At 42.9% G+C, this 16829-nt stretch overlaps 1 protein-coding gene and 1 pseudogene across 1 annotated transcript; one reads left to right on the top strand and one right to left on the bottom strand.

Moving 5' to 3' along the window:
- Positions 1-1634: 1634 nt before the first annotated feature.
- On the top strand, positions 1635-2579 carry LOC114583368 (olfactory receptor 2D3-like). Its single transcript, XM_028704692.2, has one exon. The coding sequence runs from the start codon at positions 1635-1637 to the stop codon at positions 2577-2579; it is 945 nt and encodes a 314-aa protein (XP_028560525.1).
- A 6612-nt stretch (positions 2580-9191) lies between these two features.
- On the bottom strand, positions 9192-12602 carry LOC114583369 (vomeronasal type-2 receptor 26-like; annotated as a pseudogene).
- Between the last annotated feature and the right edge of the window lie 4227 nt (positions 12603-16829).

Raw genomic sequence — 16829 nt, 5'->3', positions numbered from 1 at the left:
TCTACCCTTTCAATCGGGGTTGGGGAACCTGTGGCCCTCCAGATAGACCCAGGTATGGGAGTAAAGGGTCTTCAGAATCTGAGAACTATAAAGGGGACAATGTAGCCATGCAATTAAATAAAACCCACAGAGATGTACTGTATATGTGCAAATGTTTGTCCCAGTACTTTAGTACTCGAAGCCCCACCACTAGGGAAAGTGTGCTCAGGCAGCACATTATGAGAGTGGTGATAACACCCATCACCCTTTTTCTTCCAAGTCACTGAATCAGTGTGTGTGTGTGTGTGTGTGCGCGCGCACACACACACACACACACACATCATATACATATATATGAATGAGTAGGCTATGAAGAGCAAGATCGACTCTAAGATAAGCACCACAGAGTTCAGTCAGATTTATTCCCTGTGTATACGATTTCAGCTTTAGAACGGAAGAAACCAGGGACAGATGAAAACAGGAATTGGATTACCCAAATCTGGAGGGCCCCCCAAACAGAAACTGTTAAGTGGCTGCTCATACCTCACAGTGGAAAAAAAGAGGGGAAATACACCACCCCCAAAAGGACACATGTTTGCATTAGCATTATATGCTGAATAAGTCTTGCCCATGTGAGCACTGGCTGCTGAATTCTGCACCATCTGAGGTTTCTAACCCATATTCAGAGGCAGCCCCACATATAACCTGTTGCAGTAATCTAAACTAGAGGTTACCAGAGCATAGATGGTAGAAGTTAGGCTATCGCCTATCCCAGATAGGGACACAGCTGGGCCACCAGCTGAAGCTGATAAATGCACTCTGTGCCATTGAACATAACAGGCAGCTGAGAGGGGTTAAATCTAAAACAATTCCCAGTTGCTTAGTTTCCATTTTTCAGGGGGGGGGGGGGTTCCTGCGAAAACAGGTTAGCAGTCCTTCCTCCAGATCTCCACTGTCCATTATGGACTGGTATTGTATCTAAACATTTTTGGTCTGTAACTTAAAATCTATACATTATCTTTGTTGACCTTTCCATATTGCTGTTTCTTTATCTTCAATATTTTCCCCATTCTTCATGTGCATTTAGAAGCAGTGCTGGAACTAAGTGTACAGTCAAGTTTTCTTATAGGTGTCTTGTTTGTCATTATGTATTTTTGTTTACCTGAAATGTAATAAAAGGAGCAATGCTAGCCATGCCTACTCAGATGCAAGCTCTATAGAATAAAGTGGGAATTACTCCAAGGTAAGTGGGGTTGGGATTGCAGTCTAAATCTTTCTCTTCACATAATCAGCATCATGGTCCAAATTGTATTACATGGTACCTTGGTGCACAGAGCTTAAACTATCTAAATCATCATGCAAAAGAATAATACCTAAGAATATTTGAGAGTCAAATAGGGGGTGGTCCTCACAACTAAGAGCATTCACCTGCTATGTTGTTATTTCAGTTTCAAATTATATACCACCCTTTATCCCAAGGATCCCAAGGCAGTGTACAACATTAAAAACACATTACAGATCATCAATGATAAAACATATTGTTTAAAAACATATTAGAACCTTCCTTCTGCTTTGTGGGAGAGATGATAGTTTATGGTTGTCCCATTGTGCCCGGTCTCTTACATTTGTCCTTTCTCTACAGGGAGGAGGCTAGAATGGAATTTGAGAACATCACCTCCGTCACAGAGTTCATCTTGGTGGGGCTCTCCAACCACCGCAAGACACAGATTCTCCTCTTTGTGGTCATCCTCATATTCTACTCATTTACCTTTTTGGGGAACCTGGTTATCATCATGCTGGTGCTGGCCGACCCCCGCCTCCATACACCTATGTACTTCTTCCTGACTCAACTCTCTGGCCTGGAGATATGTTATGTCACCTGCACTGTGCCCCAGATGTTGGCTCATCTCTTGTCTGGGAATGGAGCTATCTCCTTTGCCCGTTGTGTGACCCAGATGTACCTTGGGCTGTCCCTGGGGAGCACCGAAGCTCTTCTGCTTGGTGCCATGGCTTATGACCGCTATGTGGCCATCTGCCAGCCCTTGGTCTACGCTGTTGCCATGGATAAGTGGCACCAGTTGCAGCTTTCCTCAGGCTCCTGGGCAGGCGGCTTCCTGCTCTCCCTGATGAATGTGGCCTGCACTCTTCGCTTCCCCTTCTGTGGCCCCAACCTCATTAACCACTTCTTTTGCGAGATGCCAGTAGTGTTGAAACTTGCATGTGCTGACACCCGTGTTACGGAGGCTGTCGTTTTTGGAGCAGCTGTGATTATCCTTCTAGTGCCCCTTTCTGTTATCCTGACCTCTTACGGACTCATTCTGTCTTCTGTGTTACAAATGAAGTCAGCTGCAGGTCGGAGCAAAGCTTTCTCTACATGTGCTTCCCACCTGGCAGTGGTCACCTTGTTCTACGGCACTGTTATTTCTATGTATATGAGACCCAGGTCGGGGACAACTCCAGACAGTGACAAGAAAATTGCTTTTTTCTACATTGTGGTCACCCCACTTCTCAACCCTATCATTTATACCTTGAGGAACAAGGATGTCCATGGGGCAGTGGCCAAATTGCTACAAAGAGTGTCTTGGAAGAAGAAAGGATGAATGTTGCCATCCTGCATGTTGGCTTGGATGTTATCCAAGGGCTGAGAGGGATTGATTTTTACGTCTGGCATTCACATGTCATATCAATTCTCTGTTCAGCCTTGAAATCCAATTAGTGGTCTGTTGGGCAAAGAAGGGAAAGATAGTAGTTCATGTTTTGCATACACAAGGTCGCAGGTTCAGTCGCTGGTATTTCCAGTTACAGCTGGGTTCTTGGCTGGAACCATGGATTGCTACTGCCAGTATCGTGTAGAGAGCCTTCCCCAATGGTGTTTTGGAATCCAACTCCCATCAGCCTCAGCCAGAATGGCTGATGATTAGGAATGATGGCTGTTTAAGTCCAAAACATCTGGAGAATACCAGGTTTGGGAAACCTTGTGCAGATGACAGATAGATAAATGATCAGACTTGGTGGAATAAGAAAAAAAGTTTTATAATATTGCATAAAAAGTTTTTTTATAGCAAATTATTTGTAATAACAAGAGACTTAGAGGGAGGGGTGCACAATGTCATTGGTCCCAACACCTTTATCTCAAAGCTGGGCTATGAAGGATCCCCATCTGAAACAATGGAGAGCCATTACCAGTTAGTGTAGACGGTACAGAGTCTGATGAACCAATGTTCTGGCTTGGTATAGGGCAGCCTCTTATTTAATGGCCATCAAGAAGAAGCCATCAAGTCAAGGAGGCCTTAAAGTAAGGAAGACACTGGCATAAAAGAAGAAAAGTTTTGCATAGTTTCTACCTCTATACATGGCATGAAACTGGGCAGAATTTCTACATCAGGCTGTTGACAAAAGAAGGAGGTTCAAAAAGCAGACAGAAGCTTCCAGTTCCATAGAGTAGTCAACATTTCCCCCATCTTGTATTGCCAACTGAAAAAGGTGGCGTGCTTTTCTTCAGCTTTGTGGAATAAAGTTGTAAGTTGGTATCCTTCCTGGTGGCTAGCCAACTATCTTGGCAAACTCCACACCATAGTACTTTTACGGGGAAAGGCAAAACAGGGTCTTCATGAAGATGTCATGCTAAACCATGTCTTGCTTTTTTAAAAAAACCCCATCTGTAATGCATGTCCATGTGTCCAGTAGCACCTACACATCCTTAGAAGCACCCAACTTCTCACCCAGGGCTGAGAGTGACAAAAGGAACCTCCAAGTGTGGTGCCTGTTAGTACAAATGTGCCCACCAGTAGCTCCAGTGGTAAACAGGGGAAGTATGAGTAAATATTCCCTGGAAAATCTACACTGCTAGAGAAATTGATTTCAGCTTCTGTAGTGTGAGAACAAGGATAAGGTGCTTGGAGGAAGTTTGTCCCTCTTGATCCTTTCGTAAAATAAACCACAGGAGACTGGCTGAATGAAATCAGGCTGTGCTTCCTACTCATCATAGCGAGTGGTGCTAGGCACCTTGAAAGTGGTAATCATGCACCCAAGGCATGATGAGACAAGAGGATCTCTCTCTCTACATTAAAATATATGGGGACACTTGCTCCATTTCTCAGTGTTAGTTTTGCTTCCAGCAGGGGTCGACCGCAATGTGGAACTCCCCAACAAAAACTCCCCAACAAAAACTCAGCAGTTCAGCCAATACCAGCAAGCTTGAAGTCAGTGCCTATCAGCAGATCAGGACTAATTTGAAGCTGGTAATATGGACAATATGGATGGATATAAAATATCAATTATGTAATAATATGTAGTTGAAAATGTTCACATTAGGACCCATGGAAGAGATGGGGACTCAGAGACTCAGAGAAATCTCTTTATATGGATATGTATTTGGTATTGTTATAAACTCATTTTTGTAAAATCTAATACAAATCAAAAAAATTTAAAGGACTAATTGGCAGCTATAAATGATAATGTGAAACAATGATTTGAATTGGATTGGAAAAAAATGGGGTGCATTACCAAGATTTAAACATTGCATGTAGATTCAATAAAGCACAGCTAACACAATCTATCTTTATCTTTACTGTGTACATGATGAAAAGAAGAAGTGGTTCTCCTTCAAAACCTTTAACATCAACAGAATAGGGCTACAAAGTTCAGGAGGCATTTCAAGCCCAGGAATAACTAATATCACAATTAGGGGTTATTAGTTTCTAATGCCTGAATTATTTCTTCTTACCAGTAGCTCCCTGTTGTTCAACTCAGGTTTAACCAAAATGATATAGCATTTAGGGGCAAAAATGCAGCCCAGTAACCCAGCGCCAGAGGCCAAGATGGAGAAGATCTCCACAGCCACCATGTATTTCCCTTTTGTGCTAAGGTAAGTTGGGACAAAGGTCACCCAAACACTGCAAAAGACCAACATGCTGAAGGTGATAAACTTGGCTTCATTAAAACTGTCAGGTAACTTCCTGGCTAAGAAAGCTATTGTGAAACTGACAGTGGCCAAGAAACCCATGTAGCCTAGGACAGAGTAAAACAAGATGGCAGATCCTTCATTACATTCCAAAACAATCTCTTCAGCCATTGTGTGCATATCTACATCTAGGAATGGAGGAGAGGTTGTTAGCCACACAGTGCAAAGAGTGGCTTGAATGAGGGAGCAGGAAAGAACAACAGAAGCAGCCAGTCTTTTCCCTATCCATTTCCTCATAGTGGACCCTGGCTTGGTGGCCATGAAAGCTAGAACCACAATAATGGTTTTGGCCAAAAGACATGAAATTGCAACGGAGAAGACTATGCCAAAAGTGGTTTGTCGAAGCAGACATATCACTTTCTCAGGTCGGCCAATGAATAGCAGAGCACAGAGGAAGGAGAACAGGAGGGAGATGAGGAGAGTGTAGGTGAGGCTCCGGTTGTTGGCTTTGACTATGGGAGTGTCTTTGTGCTGAATGAAGATTGCCAGCACCAAAGCTGTGATGGAAGAAAGGGAAAGAGTAAAAGCAGCTAAAGCGATCCCCAAAGGTTCTTCAAAGGACAAGAAGCTGATATTCTTTTGAATGCATAAATCTTGGCCTTTGTTTGGATATTGACCATCTGAACACATCAAACAGTACTCCATGTCTAAAGAAAGAAACATTTTTTTCATTGCAGTGAAGTTTGCATTCAGTGCACTACAGAAATATCTCTTTAAAACTGAAAGAGAACTGCTAGCTCAAAATCAGTTCACATAATTTTCAAGCAATGTTACTTTTTCTTTTTTTAAATATCTACACAAAGCAATGATTTAAGAAGAATCCAGAATTTAGGGGTATGAAGACAGGAAAGGTAACCTGAAGCTCAGTAGATGTCTGGATTTTGGTTAATTTTTTTTAAAAAAAAATCTAGTTTTTCACCAAACTTTTATTAAACATTACAAAAAGAATTAGCATAACCTCCATTCTGATGTTTGGATTTTTTGCAATTATTTTCATTTGATTTCATTTTGTCCTGGTGAAATTGGGTGCTGTGCATGAGAGCACACTTGCCATATTCACTTGCCATATTATACTCTATCCACTCATGTGAACTATTCCTTTTAAATATGAAGGAAATGGGGGTCTGTAAACATGAATGTAAAACTATGTCCTAGAGGGAAAAATAATATGGGCATGACTTCTCTTACCTGTCTGGTTTGAAATCTTCCCTTCTGGACATAGAAGGCAATCATAGCAGCAAAATGGCTTCCCTTCCTTCTTTCTCTTGCTATAACCTGGTTGACAGACATCATTACACCATGAAATGGGTTGTACCTGTATAGAAGTGAAATTGGTTAATGTCTCAGCATTTAGGCCATGTATTTGTTTGGTGTTGTTGTTGTTGTTGTTTAGTCGTTTAGTCGTGTCCGACTCTTCGTGACCCCATGGACCAGAGCACGCCAGGCACTCCTGTCTTCCACCGCCTCCCGCAGTTTGGTTAGGCTCATGTTTGTAGCTTCGAGAACACTGTCCAACCATCTCATCCTCTGTCGTCCCCTTTTCCTTGCGCCCTCCATCTTTCCCAACATCAGGGACTTTTCCAGGGAGTCTTCTCTTCTCATGAGATGGCCAAAGTATTGGAGCCTCAACTTCACGATTTGTTTGGTACTGGCATGGCAAACTGGTAATACTTTGCCTCCTGACAAAGCTTTCATTAAATCATGTCCACATATCAAGATGGTGCTGTCTAGAGTTTCCATATGCCCTCTTTCCCCAGGACATGTCCTCTTTTTCATGATAAGAGTCGTCATAGTGATCCATAGTTACAAGCAGAAGTCGGCAAATGTGTCCCCTTTTTTGCTCTTCAAAACATGACAACCCTAGAATGCCTATACGGTGGTACCTCGGGTTACAGACACTTCAGGTTACAGACTCTGCTAACCCAAAAATAGTACCTTGGGTTAAGAACTTTGCTTCAGGGTGAGAACAGAAATCGTGCTGCGGTGGCGCAGCAGCAGCAGGAGGCCCCATTAGCTAAAGTGGTACCTCAGGTTAAGAACAGTTTCAGGTTAAGAACAGACCTCCAGAACCAATTAAGTTCTTAACCGAGGTACCACTGTAATCACAGTCTTTAGTACAAATGGCAATCATTTTAGCCACGTCTAATTGATGTGTGATTGATGATGCACAGATCCTTTTGGACCCAGAAGAAGGCAGGACTGGGGCAGAACTGGGGACGTAATGGGGCAGGGCACACTTATATGCGCTCCACTGAAGCACAAGGGGGCCTAATGAAATGGTCTCAGCCTGTATATGAAAATAGTTCTCAAGGAAATATTTCCACTCCCTCTGTGATTTGGCCAGTGTCTTTCCATCAGAACACTTTAAACCTCACTTGACTAATTTCTGACAGCTTGAAAAAATCCCTCATGTTTGCTTCATTATATGTTGCTTATTCTTTACCATGTTGTTGGTTTCCCCATTTTTACACATGCTTTCTTGGAAGTAAAGTGTGCAATATTCAATAGGGCATCCTCCTACTCACCTCTGCATAAAATTACAGAACATGTGTGTCACCCTGGGCCTACAGACTTCACATGACCCTTGGAGGTCTTCAGTGTGACATATATATGGGCACACACCAAGGCTGTCTCCTACTTCATTCCTCCCAGCATGTTGTCAAACTTTGCTCCCTCCCCCAAAGGGGGTGTGCTGAGGAAACACATAGTGAGATTCATTGCAGATATCTTGCACCTCACAGAAACAGTGTTCCTCACGGTTTGTGATGGGGGAGATGGCAAATGGAAAGAAAGAAGTTCCAAAAATAGCAGAGCCCACCAGTCAGAAACTCAGAACATGCCTTTTAGTGTGGCTTCCCATGTTCTGTAGAACAGCCTTTCTGTCAAGACATGACTAGCACCAACTACCTGCATTTTCTGGAAACAATTGAAGATATTTATGTTCCAACAAGCTTTCCAAACTTTCCAAGCTGGATGAATAGTTCTGCCAGGGGTGTCCACTTTGTACTGTTTTTAAATGTAGCTATTATTTCTGTTGGGACGCGGGTGGCGCTGTGGGTAAAAGCCTCAGCGCCTAGGGCTTGCCGATTGAAAGGTTGGCGGTTCGAATCCCCGTGGCGGGGTGCGCTCCCATTGCTCGGTCCCAGCGCCTGCCAACCTAGCAGTTCGAAAGCACCCTGGGATGCAAGTAGATAAATAGGGACCTCTTACTGGTGGGAAGGTAAACGGCGTTTCCGTGTGCTGCGCTGGCTTGCCAGATGCAGCTTTGTCATGCTGGCCACGTGACCCGGAAGTGTCTGCGGACAGCGCTGGCTCCCGGCCTCTTGAGTGAGATGGGTGCCCAACCCTAGAGTCTGTCAAGACTGGCCCGTATGGGCAGGGGTACCTTTACCTTTTATTATTTCTGTTATTTCTGTGTGCTGTTTTAAACTCTTAAAAAAAACCACAACAGTTTCCTTGTACATCACCTTGAGTGCATGTGGAGGAGGATTATATAATTGTAATAGAATATGAAGGAGGAGGAAGCGGCGAACTAGTAGTTAGCCTAGTGCTCACCTCCATGTTCTTGTCCTCTTCAAAAGTGTGCATGAATATGCGCAAACAAATGACTGTGTGTGAACGAGCACGGACCCCACCCATGTTTAGAACCACCCACCAGCATGTGGTCCCAAACCATGAATCATCTGTACCTGATTAAAAGCACTGGGCCATCTGATGCTATTCACAGAAACGTTCAATTCTTTCTCTTTGGAAGCAATGGGGTCTATCTCTGCAACCTTGACTCTCAAGAAGGACAGGTTTGGAAATGTGACCCAGCTGATAATATCAAATCCAGTGGCCAAGTATCCATTTTGGTCAAAGGAAACTTCATCCCCGGCACTGTTGTTAAATGAGACTCCTTTCAGATAGTGCTGAAGCTGAATCAAAAGAATAAAGAGAATACCATCCCCCCCCCCACAAAAGTCTCTTTAAAAGTCATGGTGTTGCTACTCCTGCAGCCAACACAGACACTGCTTAGCCAAGAACCATTTTGCCCAGAGTTGTGGGGGGTTCTGCCTTTCAAAAATATATATTTTAACTTCCCTCTGCCATTTTGTTGTACAATCTTTAATTTATCCTAATTTGTGTTGTCATCATCACAGCCAATGGGTGATCTCTCTCTTGCCTTTGCACCATGGCTTTCTGATGGGGGAGCATTCCACTAGGCTTCACTGCCACGGGCAAGTATGTAGGAAACAGGGAGGTGCCTTCAGAGAGCCTTATTGGAGGGCTGCCCCTGCCAACACCAAACATAATTTTACGCACACATACCATGTCCCCACTTTGCTTGCCTCACCTGACCAGCACCAGATCCTGTAACCAGTGCTATTTTTCTAGAAAAAGAGGTGCCAGAACTCACCATGAACACCTCCATCATTCTCTTAGAATGGCAATGACGCCCACCTGAGAGGTACCAGAACTGAGTTCCTGTGAGTTCCCCCTGAAGAAACACCCTGCTTGTAATCTTTACTCATAGGGATGTTGCTCCAGTCCCTTGACCATTTTGGCCGTCCTTTTCTAAGCCTTCTCCAGTTGAGCAATATGCTTTTTGAGGTGGGATGACTGTAACTGTGCACGACATTGCGAATGTTTATTTTCCATCTAGATGCCTAAAATAGAATTCACCTTTTCTTCACAACTACAACCTGTTGGTTTCTCCCCATTTATCTATGAATTCATAATGTAAGGAGGGAATTTAAAAGAAATGAAGGTCATACACACAAAAAATCTTATACACTCCCCCCCCCATATTTTTTCTCTCTCTCTCAACACAAACACACACACAGTGTCTGCATGGCTGTTGTTCCTCACACAGATAGCTTTGAAAGGGCTCTGAGCAGCATGACCTAGGGTATCTGCAGCATCATCCTGGTTGGTGTCCCACAAGGTTAGCAGATTTGCTGTGCATGTTAAATGGGAAGTAGAACAGCACTGTTAAGACACCGATGAAGTAGTCAACACCATCTTAATTTTTCAAGAAAACGTTGGGGTCCATAAGCACTCAGTGGAACTTAAACTTATTACTGCAGCTGCTTTGACCAATGCTTTTTATATCATGTTCTACAATGTACAGAATGAAGCAAAGCAAGAGAATGAGCACTCCTATATTTTTTGCTGCAGACATTACCTGCCATGGTTGTTGATTCGGAAGCTTCCATCTCCTTCTTTCCACTGTCACTCTGTTTTTTAATTTGGAGGACCGCATGGATTGCAAAGCATGTGCCACAGCATAGACTGCATTGTACATGCTGTAACTGTGGCCAGTCATGCTCATGTCAAAAACAGATCCAGGAAGTGCTTCCAGTTTCTCATCCCCGGTGCAGACCTCCCCACTAGCATGATCTCCATCAGAGGTGGGGAGCTCACAGTTGAATGCCTTCTGCCAAAAGATCTTGAGAAAACCATCTCCTTTTTCCAAATTGGGATTTTTCAACTGAAGGAATGTCTGGAATCCTGACACCTCCTTTGAGTGAATTGCCAAGGACATAGCACCGTGGATTATGTCTATGTCAAAACCTCTTTGATAGGAAAGTGAAACGAACTCCATGCGACCTATCATAATCCAGATTTTAGCTGCTGTCTTCATTGGTGTCCGCAATGCCTGAAATAACAGGAAACATTCTCAGAAATATCATGGTTTGAATTTCACCATGTACAAGGACAACAGTGGCAGTGCTCCTCAAAATAACCACGTATGTTTCCATCGTATTCTCCAGAATTTCTCCAAAGTCAGTTGCAAAATGTGCCAGTTTGTGATAAAATTCAATAAATGCAAAGCAGATGCCGCTCTGGGAAAACTTGGGAAGAATGGCCTGGACAACCCTTTCTCCACTGTCAGCATGTAAAGTAACTATCCCAATCCAGGTCCATTTGAAAAACAGCAGCAACTGGAGAATCCCGAAATACTGGTGGTACCAATCAGGGAACAATTGCAGGAAGAACGCTCCTTGTTTTTGATCATTCGTCACTGAAGCAGAGCCATATCCAAGCTACATGGGAAATAACCAGAGAAAATAGCAACAATCTATTTCCAAAGTTCATTCATTTTTTTTGTTTTTTGTTTAATGCTTTTATTTGATTTTTCATTTCTTAATCATTTACATATTCCAATCCTTATCTTTATTTTTACATATACTGTATACATAGTTAAACCAAACAATATCCATAATTCTTCACCAGTGACTTCCCACCACCTCATAACAGCTTCTTCTCTCTTATTTTTCTATTCAATTGTGTTGTTTATCTTTATTATCTTTTTATTACATAATATAAAACTTATCTGTGTGAATTTTGACTTTGTGAAATTTATTCGAAGCATATCAAGGGTTTGATTTGCGAACAATGTTTTTCCAAATACAGTGGTACCTCAGGTTAAGTACTTAATTCGTTCCGGAGGTCCCTACTTAACCTGAAACTGTTCTTAACCTGAAGCACCACTTTAGCTAATGGGGCCTCCTACTGCTGCTGCGCCGCCAGAGCATGATTTCTGTTCTCATCCTGAAGCAAAGTTCTTAACCTGAAGCACTATTTCTGGGTTAGTGGAGTCTGTAACCTGAAGTGTATGTAACCTGAAGCGTATGTAACCTGAGGTACCACTGTATTCTTTTGCACTTTTCCCACTCTTTTTAAAAGTTTTTGGTTTGGTTGTTGTCTAATTGCCGCTGTCATTTTTTGCCAATTCCATATACTCACACAGCTTGTTTTGCCATTCTTCCTTTGTTGGTATCTTATCCCCTTTCCAATTCCTAGCGATCAACATTCTAGCGGCAGTTGTGGCATACCAGAACACCTTTTCCTTATCGCTGCGGATACTGATTGTCAGAATGCCCAACAGAAAGGCTTCAGGGTTTTCCCCTGAATGTTTGTCTTAACATTTTTTAAAATTCATCATAGACAGTGTTCTAAAATTTTATTTGTATTCTGCTTTTCCACACACTCACATCATGCTCAAAGTGGCATAAAAAAGGAAACAGGGATGCATTTCAAACAAACATTACAGAAACTATGTCATAATACAACATAACATACCAAAACAGAAATATGGTAACAAACAACTCCTCCCCCCTTACATTTCAACGCATTAAAGACAACAAGATTTGTTAAACACCAGGCAGTATCCAGAACAAGGGAGCTTCACAAATTCACCTTTGTCCTAGAAGCACCCCTTCCATAATGTGGCTCGTAGTACTTCTTCTGCAGCAGCCTCTTATAAGTGGCAGGTCAGAACTGCCTCTAGTTTGCTACTTTCTGTCTCCAAAGCCTGGCTAAAAGGCAAGGGAAGCACAGCTGGTTTGTTAAAGTCTTATGCTCCATGCGCAAAACGTACCTGTGGAATCTTGTAGATGGAGAGAATGTCTGCCATGAAGAAACACACGTCTGAGTTAGGACCCCCAATGACAGCTACTGCATTACCCTGGAGATCACAGCTGTAGTTTGGGATGAATCTGCTCCATGTAGAGAGAAGCTCCATAGAGGCCAGATACATCCTACTTGCCAAGAATTGACTGTTAATAATGTGGAAACCCAGGGTGAGGTTGGATAAGATCTGGCCACTTTCGTTGATCTCCGTTACAGCAAATGTGAGGGCCACGATGTGCTGGTATATCTGTGTCATAAATCTGCAAGGTATTTAAATAAACTCTCAGAATATTTTTGCTGCAGAATATGCCAGCAGCAATAGATGTTTCACTCATATAGTGAACTAAAATATATTTTATTGCCCTCAGTTCCAGGAAGTTTGATGGAACACTGGCACTTTGACCAGGACATTTGTCATGTGAATGTCACTTATTTGGAAAGTATGCACAGACACTTCTATGCAACGTTAAAAACCCAACTTTAAACGTTTAGCATATTATTGATTCCGGCTTCAGAGGACTTTCTTTGTGTGCCTCCCTGAGACATTTGGAGGACGGCAACACGAGAAGAGGTCTTTAACATCCCCCCGCCATCACTCCCCATATAGCAATTGGGGCTTTAAACAACCAGCTCTTCATGGTGCCAATGGAAGCTTTTTTATGTCTATTTGCAGCATCTGCAACCAAACATGTCTCTTCTGTATCTTTCTGTACAGCCACAACAGGCACTGTAACCTTCCAAGCATTTGACCACACCTGCAAAGGCACACTCCTCCATTGTCTCCTGAGACAGATGGCATGGGGTGCGGCTGAGGAGAGAAGGGTTAACCTTCTGTTTCCCACATTTTGTGATTTCCCTCCCCCAACAATTGTTTCCAGTGGAGAGATGAGGTAATTTGAGAGGTGAGAATGAGAGGAAAATGGGGAGAGGTGGGAAATCAGAGTGGTGGTGTGGGGCAGTTCCACCTACTTTTGTCAGCAGACACCATGTGTGGTGCCCAATAGATTTCTCCCAAAAGATTATGGCTCCATCTATCCAATTGGAAAGGCTCACTTAGACCTCCTTCCTCCTTCTCCTCCTTTCAACCTGCAGGGTTTTTATTTTATGTTTGGGTGAGGGTGAACATTCTACTATCACTAAAGCAGTTCCCCTTTCTCCTTACAGATAATTAAATGGTCAGTCCGTGAGCACTTAGAAAAGGATGCTGTGATTACTAAGACCCAGCATAGGTTTCTCAAAAACAATAGGAGTATAGCATCTCAAAAACAATAGGAGTATAGCATCTAGATCAAGGGAAGTAATAGTGCCACTGTATTCTGCTCTGGTCAGACCTCACCTGGAGTACTGTGTCCAGTTCTGGGCACCACAATTCAAGAAGGACACTGACAAACTGGAACGTGTCCAGAGGAGGGCAACCAAAATGGTCAAAGGTCTGGAAACGATGCCTTATGAGGAACGGCTAAGGGAGCTGGGCATGTTTAGCCTGGAGAAGAGGAGGTTAAGGGGTGATATGATAGCCATGTTCAAATATATAAAAGGATGTCATATAGAGGAGGGAGAAAGGTTGTTTTCTGCTGCTCCAGAGAAGCGGACACGGAGCAATGGATCCAAACTACAAGAAAGAAGATTCCACCTAAACATTAGGAAGAACTTCCTGACAGTAAGAGCTGTTCGACAGTGGGATTTGCTGCCAAGGAGTGTGGTGGAGTCTCCTTCTTTGGAGGTCTTTAAGCAGAGGCTTGACAACCATATGTCAGGAGTGCTCTGATGGTGTTTCCTGCTTGGCAGGGGGTTGGACTCGATGGCCCTTGTGGTCTATTCCAACTCTATGATTCTATGATTCTAAGTCATGCGGGACAAATCTCATTTCTTTTTATGATAGAGTTACAAACTTAGTGTATCAGGGGAGTGCTGTGGACATAGTGCATCTTGATTTCAGCAAAGCTTTCGACAAAGTCTCCCATGGGATGAAGTCACTGTTAGATGCATTTGTAGCTAGTTGACTGACGCAACCAGCTGCACAAATATAAGATAGGGACACCTGGCTTGTCTGTAGGACATGTGAAAAGGATCTATGTGTCTAGTACAGCACAAGCTTAACATGAGTCAACAGTGTGATGCAGCAGCATAAGAAAAAAAAAGGGGGGAGCTAATGTGATTCTAGGCTGCATCAACAGAAGTCTAGTGCCCCAATCAAGGGAAGTCATAGTACTGTTCTATTCTGCCATGGTTAGACCACCCTGGAGAACACAATTTAAGAAGGATATTGACAAACTGGAATGTGTGCAGAAGAGGACAACCAAGATAATCAAGGGTCTGAGAACCAAGCCTTATGAGGAAGGAAAGGTTGAGGGAGTTGAATATGTTTAGTCTGGAAAAAGAGAAGACCGAGAAGAATGATAGTCTTTTTCAAATATCTAAAGAACTGTCACATGGAAGATGGAGTGAGCTTGTTTTCTCCTGCTCTGGATGGTAGGATCCAAACTAATGGCTTAAAATTACAAAATGAAAAGAAAAAGAAAAGAAAAACAAAACAAAACAAAAACAAAACAAAAACAAAAGAAAAACAAAAGAAAAAGAAATTCTGACTAAACATCAGGAAGAACTCCCTGATGCAAGAGCTGTCTGACAGTTGAACAGACTCTGTCAGAAGGTGGTAGCTTTTCCTTCCTTGGAAATTTTTAAGCAGAGGTTAGGTGGCCATCTTACATGCATCCTTTCATAGAGATTCCTGCATTGCAGGGGGTTGGACTAGATGATTGTTGGGGTCCCTTCCAATGCTACAATTATATAATTCTATGAACTCAGACAGAATGCTCAAGGAAAAGGCCCCCTGAATGTGACCCAAGAACATCTTAAACACTAACCATTTATTATGGCACATAAGCTGAGGTGGTCAATATGGTGTCCTCCATGTGTTAGACTACACTCTCTTCCTTCCTGACCACTGGCTATGCTTGCTGGGGCTGATGACAGTTAGTGTCCCACAGGGACATGGGTGGTGCTGTGATCTAAACCACTGAGCCTCTTGGGCTTGCTGATCAGAAGGTCGGCGGTTTGGATCCCCGCAACGGAGTGAGCTCCCGTTGCTCTGTCCCAGCTCCTGCCACCCTAGCAGTTCGAAAGCACGCCAGTGCAACAAGATAAATAGGTACTGCTGTGGCAGGAAGGTAAACGGTATTTCCGTGTGCTCTGGTTTCCTTCATGGTGTTCCATTGCACCAGAAGTCATGCTGGCCACATGACCTGGAAAGCTGTCAGTGGACAAACATCGGCTCCCTCAGCGTGAAAGTGAGATGAGCGCTGCAACCCCATAGTCACCTTTGACTGGACTTAACTGTCCAGGGGTCCTTTACCTTTACCTTAATGCCCCACAATACCTGGAGGTCATCATGTTGTGTACCTCTGGCATAAACATTTGTGGACTAGAGTCCACTTCAGAAAATGCAAAGCTTTTACCATAATCAATCAGTCATTAAGCTGCCACAAGACTCCTTATAATTGATGCTACCCCTCTGGAAAATGACATAAATAAGTATCCAGTTCCTTACATGGGGTCATCAATAAGTTCATGAAGCGGGTGCCTGTTGAAGTCCACAGAGCTAGACAATCTGTAGCTCTGGGAAATAATGGCAGCAATGTTGAGGTCTCCTGAATGATAATACTTCTGATTTTCTGGAAGAGCACCACTTATATTACATCGAGTAATGGGAACAGCGCACACATCTTGAAGCAGTAGTAATAATACCAGGAGCATGAATAATATCACCATGCATGAACATATTTCTTCTCGGAACCATTTCACCTGTTTCCTCATTGTCATTCAAATGCCCCCGTGTAGCAGAGCCTGAATTGAAAGGCCGCTCAACGGACTTATTCAAACCCAGTATTATGTAAAGTATTGGAGGGCTGTTTAACCCTGCCTGTCTTTAAACCCTGATCTGAATTTACAGGTGACCTTAATAGAATCTGTTTTTCTCAAGTCATGGTTTTCTTAGTGGTTACTGAAGCTCCCTTGGGATCTGGAGAAGTAGTAATCATGGACAATTTTGATACTTACAAGGGAGATAGTCACTTATTCAGAATTAGAGGTTCTCTACAACATTGCAAAAGAAAACAGGTTGATTGCACTTTCATCAATCCTTTTCTCTGATCATCTGAAGTGAAAGCAGATTATGTGTAATAGTAAGATATTTAGTGGGAGGAGTCTAGCTCAGTGGGAGAGTACATGCTTAACAAAAACAATGTCGCCAGGCAAAAATGCCTAAGGCAAGGAATCAAACTACTTGTTCTGCTCCCAAATGAGAATCAAGGCTACACCTAGACAAGTTGTTTACTTCAATTGCAACAAAGAAGGACATGTAGCCACACTTTGCAAAGCCCCAAAATTGGGGAATTCCCCTGCATTTAGGCAACCAAACCAAAATAAAGGATACAAAGAAAAGTAATTTTTTTTTGCAAGAAAAGAAGCTATCTGTTAACAATTATGA

The sequence above is a fragment of the Podarcis muralis genome, chromosome 13 (genome assembly GCF_964188315.1).
Source record: "Podarcis muralis chromosome 13, rPodMur119.hap1.1, whole genome shotgun sequence".
In the NCBI taxonomy this organism is placed as follows: Eukaryota; Metazoa; Chordata; class Lepidosauria; order Squamata; family Lacertidae; genus Podarcis; species Podarcis muralis.
This window is presented reverse-complemented; position numbering and strand designations above follow the sequence as displayed.